The 12,001-nt window shown below is 43.5% G+C and overlaps 1 protein-coding gene across 7 annotated transcripts in view; it reads right to left on the bottom strand.

The window, feature by feature from the left end:
- Nucleotides 1-824: 824 nt before the first annotated feature.
- The window catches only part of ARHGEF12 (Rho guanine nucleotide exchange factor 12), a 79,011-nt gene continuing 67,834 nt past the window's right edge, over nucleotides 825-12,001 (bottom strand). For all 7 annotated transcript variants that reach the window (XM_050715017.1, XM_050715016.1, XM_050715014.1 and 4 more), the window contains 6 exons: nucleotides 11,918-11,994; nucleotides 11,308-11,535; nucleotides 8,965-9,450; nucleotides 6,980-7,296; nucleotides 6,160-6,232; nucleotides 825-5,539 (listed from right to left, as the gene is read on the bottom strand). In XM_050715017.1, the coding sequence (XP_050570974.1) occupies nucleotides 5,529-5,539; nucleotides 6,160-6,232; nucleotides 6,980-7,296; nucleotides 8,965-9,450; nucleotides 11,308-11,535; nucleotides 11,918-11,994 (1,192 nt within the window). In that variant the 3' untranslated portion in view covers nucleotides 825-5,528. The remainder of the gene's footprint in view (nucleotides 5,540-6,159; nucleotides 6,233-6,979; nucleotides 7,297-8,964; nucleotides 9,451-11,307; nucleotides 11,536-11,917; nucleotides 11,995-12,001) is intronic.

Raw genomic sequence — 12,001 nt, forward strand, 5'->3', positions numbered from 1 at the left:
TTTTCCAGTTGAACAGCAAACGCTTGCAGTTATGCTTCAGGGGAAAAATTAGTGCAGCACGACTCAATAATGAAAACTGGCAAGGTACTGAGCTCTAACGTCACGTTGAAAGGCTATGCACTGACAGCCCCTAGTGCCCCAACAGTTAGATTCCGTTTTAAAAACAAGAATAAGCTTGTAAGTTAATAAAATCAACTCGCTTAACTTCCCTGGATAATTGTTCTGGCTGGATTTAAAACCACACTGCTAGAAACTTACAAACAACCACAGCAGCAGGTGAGGTGCTGAACTACGGGAACACAAAACCGTTGTAGCCAGGTAGGAATTCACTGTAAATGGCAATATCCCACTTCCAAATCACATCCAACAATTGCAGAAACAAGTGCAATGGCCACGGGGGCACTGCAAGCTGTGCAAAGCAACCGGGACGTCACTTACCGTGGGGAACCTCCTGAAGCATCCTTCTCAGCTCAGATCAAGCGGCAGATCTGTGGTTCCTGGTAGTTCGTGCTCTGTGCTAACTCCTCCTTACTGGGCCATACAGAAGGGAAGACACGGGGACATTCCTCCCCATACAACAAAGACTGCGTTTGGCAAGGAACCCGCCACCGCCACTCTAAAAGGCAGCTCCCAAGCAGGCGCTGCTCTGCTCTGATTTCATGAACTTTCTTTTGCCCAGGCTTAGCGTGACTCTTATTATACACCATGTCCACACCCCCGTCAGATTACTGCCTTCCTATGACACTGCTGGTAAAACCACACCCACACTTCTTTATTCTTTTATTTTCTTTCCTTTTTTTCTTTTTTTTTTTTTTTTTCCATTTTTCTCCTGTGGGTATTCATTTTAAACGACCATCTTGGGCACCCGCCTTAGGAGGAGCCACACGAAATGGGTTACATCGATAGAAGATGCTCTCTAAGCAGAACCTGCTGAATCCAGGCACATCCCTGTCTTGTGCTGTGAGGTTAGGATGGGGATGAGGTTTGGGTGCTTACAGTGAACTCACTGCCTAGAGCCAGCGGTCCACCTGGCCCAAACACTTCCTGGGCACAGGAGGGCATCGCTCTGGCTCCCTCTTCCAGGAAGAGCCCCAGTGCACAGGAATGGTGCTAACTGGGAGAACTGGGCATTCCACGTTTACCAGAGCGGCTACAGATCCTGCGAAGTCACCAGATGAAAGCTTCCCTGGCCCGTCAGGACAGCTTGTCCTGCCAAATGCTCCAAGTAATTAAAATAAAACCACCCCAAAAAATCCAGCAGTCAAAACATGTTTCCTTTAAGCTTATTTAATGATATTTGAAACGCTTAGATTTTCTATTTCCCAGATCCTGAAAACAGATATTTTTTTTTAAGTGACCAATATTTAATTCCAGAAACATACAACCTTATCAGCTAAGTCATAAAAGAGCTATTTTACAAACATACATCTGGATAATTAGAACAATAAAGTCTTTTTAGACATTCAAACATGATCAGTAAAAATACAGGATTATTAATAAAGATTTTTGTGTATTTTTTAAAGAATACTTCCAGATTTTTTTCTTCTCTTTAAAGTAAATCTCTGTTAAGAGTACATGATTGTATGTTGTACAAAGAAAATAAAAATATTCTAGTATGAAGAGAGCTCCAAAAGACTTAATTCAAAACAAAACAGCAGTGTTTTGGCTGCAGTATCCCTTTTGCAGTACATCTGCTTGTCAGTTGGCACCTTTGGGGACGGGGAGGGAAGTCAGGGATTTCTTTGGGGAACAGAGAGAGAAAACAATACCAGATACCATCGAGCACTGAGACCACAGCCAAGGGCCACCCGCAGAAGCATCAGACCCCTCTTCTAACAGCAGGGACAGTATCTGCAATTCAGAACATCTGTTTTATGGAAATCGGAATAGCGCTGTCTGAAAGCTGACCAAACCCACCCAGACTTCTGAGCTCTTCAGGTTCACGCTCCATACCCTTCCTTCTGATCCCAACTATAGGATGTTAAAGAAATCTCCCTCCCTGAAGACATGGCACGTTCAAGGAACCAGAGTGGCCAAAGAGAATCTTGCCATTTCATCCTCTACCCCTCTAGGAGAGAAGGAAACTTCCCTCTCCAGACAGCACCCAGCCCACCTTTTTTTTCTTCTTTTTTTTTTCTGGTCCATGAGGAAGAACCCTTAATAGCAGAGAAGAGAAAGCACATCTCAGAAGGACATGAAAGATGGTTGCTGTACTACATCCTTGTTCCCATGCTAAGAAACCCTTGCTCATCTTATACTGGGAGAGGGGAAAAAAAAACAACACACAAAAACCACTGGAGTACAGGGGCCGGGGCAAACAAACCAGAGATCACTGCCCTGCTCTGCTGTCCAGTCTGAAAAAGGGAATGTACAATCACCAGCCAGGAACAAATTAAAATGCTTTCTTACACTGGGAACTGGAATTTAAAAAGGGTAATCTTATGGCTTAAAGAGGGGGAAAAATGAAAATCCTGAAAAGTGCATTTGAGTTCCAGCTCCCTCCACACAGCAAGCCACGGCCTGAGGTCTGCCGTACAGTAGACGTGCTAGAGAGTAACGAGGAATCCCTCGTAATTGCAGGTAACCGCACACAGGAGATAAAGGATCCCTGACCCCACCGTCATCTTTTTAGAGTAATGCCCTATTTGTGAGGATGATCGATGTAGCGTAAGAAGGCCAGGTGAAAACAAAACCCGAACAGGACGGAGCACAGCGTGACAGTTATAATTTCCATACAACTGGGTTCAAATGGGTCGCTCCCCTCTAACACTCCTTAAAGCACCGTGCATGCAGTCTGCTGCACTGCACGTTGCCCGTGTCATCCGCCCCAAAGGCTCCTCTGCCATCACCGTCAGCCTAGCAGAAAGTGAGGCTGTTTCCCCTTAGACATCCTGAGAGGAGCCAGGGACAGAATCGCACCTCACCTCCTCCTGGCCCACATCCATTAGGGGACGGTGGAGAACTTCTCTCCAGCAGCTCCAGAGGCAGAAACGCTAGGATGAGATGGCAACACGAACGCTCTGCATTCCCAGCTTGCTTTTTCACTGGCGTTACATTCTTAGAGAAGAGACAACACAGCGGTGGATGACGCTACAGAATGCTTAAGCAGAAGTGGAAAAGTCAGAGGCCACGTGGGCGATCGCCCCTCCACGGCCCATCTGAGCAACCTTAAAATTCACGCAACCTGGAGAAACCAGAGAGCCAAGGATTTTGTCTTCAGTTACAAGGGAAGAGAACTGAGCAACTAGGCCTTCACAATTCCTGTCCTGGCTGGTTTTCAGTGGAGTCTTGAAAAGCCAGAGCAAGCTATTTAATACGGTTTGATGGTGATTTTCAATCAAGCATGGGAACCTGCTGGAAAGCTTTTAGACAGCTAAGGTCATAGGAACTGCTCCCGTTTCTGGAGTGTGTAAACCCAGACCAGCATCGTGCCAACTGACCAAGGGGATTTGAGGGTGGGGAGAACACAAGTCCTTGTCTATAGGGAAAAAAGGGCTTTGAACACCAAGTCTGGCTACGGCCCAGCTCTTTTTCTGGCAGGATCAGGTAAAAAGATGCCACATCAGCATAAGGCAGCATTCTACTTCGGGGGCTTATCAGAGGAAGTCTAGATGCTTATAACCAAAGGAACTGTATGGCTGAAGGTGAGGGGGGAGGTCCCACCAGGTAAGAAAGGAAGCGCTCGGCTAATACTGACAGTATATTCATGCAGGTGCAGCAGGACAGGCCTTAGTGGGTCCCAAGGAAGAAGCAGCTCCTGCCAGCATGGAAGAGAACACTTTGGCTTGTGTTGGCAGTGTAATGCTCCTGCTGGTGACAAATGACACTTTGTGCAATTGGTTCTTAAAAAAAAAAAAAAGAGAGAGAAAACTCCTCCCTGCTCTGAAAGGGCTTACGGCTCCATCGTACGATCAGGTCCCAAATCCTCTCTGCTCAACCTCTGTCCATCTTTTCATGAATTTATCCCTTGCGTTATTTCTAACTGGAAGAACAAGAACTGTGTTTTTTTTCCAGTGTGAGTAAAAAAGGGAGAGCTCTGATTCTTTGCCAATAGCTGAAGAGAAACCATTTGTTTTAATGGAGCAGGGAGAGTGATCTTTATGCTGACCAAAGGCAGATTCTCAGCACCTCACGATCCACGCAATCGCAGTTGCTGTTGCAGTTCTGATGTGTTAATGGGATTTACAGGTCTGTGACACTGGGGACAGCTTGAACCACCCTGTGCCAAGCAGGTGCCTGCCCTAGGGCCAACTCCAGAGCAGAGGCACAGCAAGCTTAGGCTGTCCAGCATTAGCTCTGCTGGTAGGCTGGTATTTACCATCTTGTTCCCAGACTGGAAGAAATTACAACAGCAAAACCCATTAGAACAGGCCTAAGGAAGTACTAGAGAGCTGTTCCAGCCTTCTTTGCTTTGCGCATCTCTGTTTCAGTTAGAACACATTGGCACAAATCAGTGTTTTTTAAAAAAATGAAAATAAAAAAATAACACCCCAAGCCCTCAGCAAGACATACTTTCAGGTACTAAAATTTACTGGCCCTATAATCAGCAGTACCTGTGGCTAACTCAAATGGCAGCCCTTATTCATTCAGTAGTGAATCAGGGGCAGATACCCATGTGCCCCACATCTTTGAAACACTTCTGGGTTTGCATTTTTTCTTTTTGATCCAGAGAAGAGTTACAAAAGTGCTGCAGGTCCAAGTATTTTTATCACTTTACAAAGGAGACAATGATCAAAGCCAACGAAGTCAAGAAAAAAAATTAAACCTATCTTTCTCCTCTCCCAGCCTAATCTTGCATGTCAACAAAGGAGACCTCTAATGGGAGAGGGGGGGAAAATAGTTTGCCCAAGTGCCTGGCTATTTAGCGCATGGAAAATTCTCGTTACACGCGTGGTGACATGAGTATTTCCCATGCAGTTTTTTAATATAGATAGTTCCAGCCACAAGTCATCCTAACACCTTCATAAGTAGCTCTTCGCATGGCAGTTTGATTGCCAGCAGGGAGTGCAGAGTCCAGTCCAGTGAAGTAAAGATACACCTGCACACAGGCACACCCTCTCCCCTCAGACCTGACCTTTGGTTCAGGAGCAGTGGGAGGCAGCGTGTACTGTATGCAAAGGGCTAGAACTGTCACTACCCAATTAAAATAGAACAAAAAAAAAGGCAGATTAAAAAATTAAAATGTGCTTTTGATACACGGAATGAAGTCAAATAAATACATTGATTTTTTCTTAAATGTCTAAATACATTTTTATATCCTACACCCAAAGCTCTGTACATTTGGTTTGGTTTTTCTTTCTGAAAAATGAATTTCTGGTATCAAGGAGAGGAGGAGTAGAATAGAACAGACTCCCTCACTGATAAGATAGTGCAGATGCTCCACAGGAAAAGCACCCATGCCCACTTCGCTAGAGTATGGTTCACGTTTGGATGGTCCGAACCCTCTTGTCTCAGAGTCCACACGGAAGACACTAGGTGCTGGGTCCTGATACTCTTCATCCAATCTTCAGCCACTCCTGAAAACATGACTAGCTTTTCTCTGATGGAGGGGAAAAAAAAAAGGGGTGGTGGTGAGAGAGGGAGAGGGTGCAATGAGAGGTGAATGCCTAACATTTCTGAACACTAGTATTACCAGAGAAAGCGTGCTAATGTGAGAGAGAGCACATTTAACCTGAAGACCCTGAAGACCTTTGTTAATAATCCCAGCAATTGCATCTCGAGGATGCCTAAGGCAAATTTAAAAAGCCCCATGACAGCCACTTTACACAGTATCAGAGACACCCCAGAGAAAGAAAGGACAGATTGGAATCATTTTGCATGTTCAAAAATCTTCATTTGGGACTTTACATCAATCCAGCCTTCTTTGAAAGAGAAGTTGTACGCCCTTAGATGTCGGTCTTTGGCAGGTAGGGGTGAGAGAGCTCGCAAACAACCTTTTCAGAGGAAGGAACAAACTCCTCTGCACATGTGAATCTCAATGGATTCAACTGACCTTTCTTGGAATCAGCACAGTCTCAGCCCTGTGAGAGATGCTGAAGTAGATGAAACTCTTTTTGTGTGTGTGTGTGTGAAACATTAAAAATTGACTTCGTGCTCTGTGGTTAATGTCTGATGCCAACACGGTGCATGTTACCTATTGTAGAAGGTGTGGCTGCATACCTGAGTGCTCTCCTGTGGAGGCTGATCCAGCCAGCCCTTGGCGACGGAGGATGATGTAGTCTTCCTCAACCTCCTAAAAAACAAATGAACAAACAAAAAAAAGAACACCGAAAGTCAAGTGGCTTTTTCTCCTTTATCATGTGAACAAAGAGGGCTTCAAATGGGAAAAGACAAGTTGCACTGCGGCTGACTGGAATCGACCATGATGCTACTGTGACCCACAACGGATCTCAGCTCCTTTAGCAGCACCTTTATTAGGCCTTCCATTCCCATTCAATATTCCACCTCTTCCTCAAATTTCAGTTAGATTAAAGTCTGGCTATCGACTTAATGTGTCAGTACAGCAATTGCTGTGATGGATGGACAAACCCCAATACATACAAAAAATTATTTTGGATATAGTAAGTTTGAAAACTTCGTTATTACCCTACTGCAACTTACCACCTTCTTTTAACATTAGCAGCAGCATGCAACAGATTCAACAAGCCTTTGTGTGTCGGTAAGTCATATTCACTGCATTAGTGGTCCCTTCAAAACTCCACTGCTGCAGACATGCAGTTTTGTCCTATCCCTGAGGAATCTCTCCAAATGGAAAGTAATATACATACATCCTGCCTCTACAACTACTAGCTTGTTGTAGTCCCTCAACGTAATGCAAGCAAAATGGCACCAAGTTTCTCCTTTGAAAGCTTCCGGAGCCGAACACATAAAAAGGCACAACTGCCTGCCTTCCTCTGCAAAATTATTTTCAAACTCTTTTCTAAAACAAAGTCTAGAGAATACGATAACCCTTGATACTGCAAATGGAAACGTACTATACCTTTAACTTTTCAAGGTCGTTCTCTATCTTCTGAATATACTGCATCATCTGCACACGCGACTCTAAAGACAAGAAGTGAGGGCTTGCTACAACTGAGCAGGACTCTTCCACTCCCCCCCAGCGCGAGACCAGCATCTCCTCGGCAAACGGGGAGCTTCCTCCATCCGACTGCGTGTCCCGTGGGGAAAGAGGCTGCTGCTGGGCAGAGTCCAAAGAGGTGTGGCCACCTGCAGTGCACTGGAGAACTAGAGATGATACCTCCTCATCTGTGGAGCTCTCCTGCACTGTTCCATATCCATCAAGGATCAAATAATTTCCTGTTAAGAGAACAGATTTTTACGAACACCTCAGTTCCATAATCACTGAGAACCACTGACCTGTAGACAGTTTAAGCAGACTTTAAGAAGGATAAGTGGTGAAAGGCCCATCTCTTGAGACATTTTAAAATGGATAAGAAAAAGCATTTGTGAACACTACACAGAATAGTGATTATATTAGACCAGACTAGCTTGGTTCTGAATGGGACTTTACAGATCAAGGCTGGTTTTTGCACTGCAGTTTGAGAGTCCCGTGGTTAGACGAGCTAATCACATTCCCTCTTGTTTTTCCAAACTCTCTGTATCCAATATAACATCTGAAAAACCTGCACTTAATATTAATGGTACCCACAAACCAGACCGCTAGATTTGGAACCTACACTTACTGGTTACAGTACTGAGCACCCCTTTAGATGTGTTAGCTTCAAAATTTAGCCTGCTGAAGATAATTAAAAAAACAAAGCAATTACAGATAGAAACGCATTCACAACTGCACCTACTAATAGCCTTATATTGAATAATTTCTCTACAATACTACAGCAAAGCTAGCATGTGGAAGCAGAACTGACTGAAAACAGGTCAATCTAATTTTGATGTCCCTGCACAGTTAAGAAAGTAAACAGCATAAGTGGTGACAAGTAAATTAGATGCTTCAAGTTGTTGGCTCAGTTTTAATAATTTAAAATGTTTCCGTAATTCAGGGAAAGACAAATATATACTTGGAAGGCAGCATTTGGACAGTCACAAATTGGCTTATTTATTGGCTCATGATAGAATCCATAAATTCATATTCACAGATAAGAAATTTCAAGACTAACAGTCATATAGAATCTACCAGCTAGTACCTACTTCTATTATAATATGCACAAGATAAACCTCAACTTGTGTGCTAAATTTAGTGCAGGGTCACCACTCAAGCTGATCAAAATCACAGGACTTTCCAAACACAAAGTGCACAAAGTCCCACGCAGGTGCTTACAGCTGCTGTCTTGGAGCTAGTTTTCTGCTGAGTTAACAGCTCTACAACCTTCTTGAAGGGTAGAAGAGAGATGCTTTGAGATGCCGCTCAGGTAAGTGCCCAAATATAGCAAATGTAATAATAATAGAAATAATGATAAGCTTTTAAGAGCTTCAGACTGAGGGTGAGGTCGCTGGAGACAATTACAATGCAAAGCTAAACTCTAAGTTTCTTTTCTGAAGCTCTGTCAGGAGAAGCCAACACAATAGCTACAAAAAATAGCACGAGTCATGGGGGCTCTGTGTGTATGGACTAAGGCAGGGCTTTGCCTTCAGGGACAGTATTTTCCCTATAGGGCCGAACAGCCAGCAGAGAGACAATATGGTCCAGTGCCAACAGCAATCGAGAGCTTGCACTGTGCCCATACCTCTGTAAATACAGTTTGTCACAGTGTGTTAAACCCCATAGGATTTTAGTGTCTTCTTTCATGAAATAGAAAAAATCATTAAGTACAGCCCTTTTCAGGGCTAGAATAACTGCCAAGGACTAGAGAACTTTAAATAAATGTCCTATACTGTATAAGCATGAGAAGCTTCACCAGCAAAACATACTGTGGTTTTCTTTAGTATTTCCTATTTAAAATTGAACTCAGGTCTCTAATGTCAAATCTGGACAGCCTATCGTTCAACGAGGTAATGAAATATGCTCACCTGAGATCCGTATTTGCACATCCTCCTCTTCCTTCCTTTCCATTAGTTCACTTTCAGATGGATTTTCATCACTGTGAGCTTCTCGAGCATCAAAAAAATGCTCCCCGCTCTCATCAGCACCCACCCCTTCCAGCTCGGCGGTTGAGATCTCCAGATTCATACTCATGCGGTCTATTGCTGAGTTACTGCTCGATCTGGGGTCTCTCCCTATCAGCTGCATGGCATCCCCTGAAGCTGGTGATTCAGCTGAAGTCCGGAGGCCATAACTAGCTGTGGATTCATTAGTTTCGGTTCTTGGAAGCATGCGGTCTGTTCCAGGCTGGTGAAATTTGTTATCGTCAGAGTGCTGTAGTCCAAGCTCACTTCCACTCTCCGTTTGGGCTTCTTGAGAGACGGTCCTAAACCTGGGAAAGCGCTGCCGGTCTTCAAGGGTCCCCTTCTCAGAAAAGCCAAGCTGCTGTACCAACAGTTTTTTCAGCAAGTCCACTGCAAGTAGAGATAATGTTGGCAAAGCTTCACAGACCATATTCTCCCTAACAGTGATTAAACTAGACAAAAAGGGCAAACAGAGAGATCTCAGAGCAGCCAGCCCTCTTATTGTTCTTGGTAGAAAACACAGGGGTAAAAATAAATTAAAGGTCTGAAGCATTGTACCAACACCTTACTCCACGTTTCATCTTACAAGTAAAGGCAAAAACAGCGGGACAAGTTCCATCTTGCTTAGGAGAAACAAAGAAATCATCTACTGAATTTACCCAGCAAGTGAATCGTAGCGCAGGTGAGTGCCCGCGTGTTACCTGCCCCCAAATGAACTAAAAAGCAATGGCACTAACAGGGGATTCCCACCTTAGAAATAAGTATATTGAGAACACGCCACCCAACGTCAAATAACAGATCAAAACATAGAAGACCTTTTCCCTAAAATTTCCTGTAAATTTATGCTTATTTGAACTTCAACCCACATTCCTTTAGCTCTCAAATTAACCCAACCAAACACTTCATAATAAGGACACGTCGTTCAAAACAAAAATACGATGCTGCCAAGAGCATAAGTACACTGCTTGTTCTCACAGAGCTCACGTAGCACCCAATAAAAGCTGCGAGTTCACACAATGCGACAGTCTAAGAGGAAGGCTCTTGTCAAAACATGAGTGACCCACAGCTGCTGCTAGAGGGCTGCTCTATGAAGCCCGAGCAGTTATGAGATGCGAGGTCACTAATACCATCTTTACACACTTCTCATACTAAGGTTCTCTATCACCTGTCTCTGAGAACGACTACTAAGAACATTTGTACAGCATTCAGAATTAGAAGAGGGCTTTGAATCCCATAAAAAGGAGAAGCACAAATGGATCAAAAAGATCCGAGGTAAACTATTAGATTGCAGAAGACTGTCATTACTTGTAAAAAGAGAGAGAGAAGAGGGAATTGGGGCCAAGGATATGAATGCTCTGCATTTGAGTAACAGCAAATGATCCACAGAGAAGCAATACAGACTATTCCCTTCACGTACAATTCAGGGACTTTACATCCATTTCAAAGTTGCCAGGGAGAGAGATATGGATTAATGAATTCATTCAAATTTTAGGAAGTTATATTTAGAAACACAAGGAACTGGAATGCTGGATCTGATCAGGTAGGTTGCAGAGCCCCGCATCGTTCCTCTGAAAGAGGGTATACCACCAAACAGAGGAAGCGCTTAAAACTCTAAAACCAATCTTGCAGAATTATCTGTCCATTGGGAAAAATTCCTTTCAATACACACAAGTGTCAACCTAATCATACCCAACAGCTTCCAGACTCTCAGAAGATCTGAACCTAGACTTTGTCAAGCTTGTGTAAAACATCCAACTTCATTTGCATGATTTTGCAAAAAAAAAAACAAAGAAAAGCCGAATCATATTCTGCAACTCATGCAACTTCTCCTACTCTACTTCTCTGGTGCTATGAATGTTAAGTCCACAGGCTAACTGCATCGTCTCTTAAAAAAACTGCTGACTAGCCGTGGCACTTTACAGCACTGCACAAAGCTCTGCAATGTGATTTTGTCATCAAAGCACTTCCTGGGCAGTAAGTAACAATTCATTACTACCCTCATTTTATACATGGGAAAACCACAGCAAAACAATGAGATACCTGCATCCAAAGAGCTCGGTATATGAATTTTGAACTTACAATTCCTTCGTGTCAGATCCACTTTGTTTTGCTATGCTGTATTACAGCACAGAGAAAATTTTTATTTCATAGAAGTGGGCATTATTTTAGCTCACTGCTTCATAAGGTCGATCTAACAATTCCCACCTCCAAACCATATGCTTCCAGATGCTGCTCCACGATACTTACAGTTCCTTAAGGCATCCAATGCCCACTGCCCTCCTGATACCGACGGTAAATCGGTGGCTGTGTGTTCATAGCATGTAGAAGTATCTTTAAGCGTCAGGTCTGCCTGCTGCACTTTATCAAACTGTCTTTCTGTCACAAGAAGACTTTCTACCTCCGACTTTTCAGACATGGTGGGCGAAGAAGTCTGAGCGTTCAGTATCAAGGAAGAGTCTAGGCCCAAATCTTTGTCTAGTAAATAGAAAACATACATTCGCGTTAAGCAACTGTGGCAAATATGATGTTAAACTGCAGAAAATTCTGCTTCACGTTAACTTTTTCACAGTGCTGCTGAAAACACTGTAAAATACAATTCTTGAGCATTGGCTTGGTAAAATGCTGATTTGTTCCTGGGGAAAAAAGATTCTTACTCAGCAAGTTACAAAGGAGATGGAAATAATAAGAGGTATGTTTCCAAGACGTTCAGTATCTCTTCTCCACATGACTCATAAAGAAATCACTCCTTTCCAGAAAAATGTCAATGCTACCAAAAGAGCCCCAAGACACAAGGAATATGGCTTTGTTCTCTACGTAGCAAATTTATGGACACCTTTTATCTGGCCCACTGTTTTACCTGGACTTTGTAGACTACTGGCAGGAATGTCATGCTGCTCTTTGAGCTTCTGCTGCTCCTCTTCTTCACGCTCTTCTCTGCAGG

Source organism: Cygnus atratus, chromosome 22 (assembly GCF_013377495.2).
Source record: "Cygnus atratus isolate AKBS03 ecotype Queensland, Australia chromosome 22, CAtr_DNAZoo_HiC_assembly, whole genome shotgun sequence".
NCBI classification, from domain to species: Eukaryota; Metazoa; Chordata; class Aves; order Anseriformes; family Anatidae; genus Cygnus; species Cygnus atratus.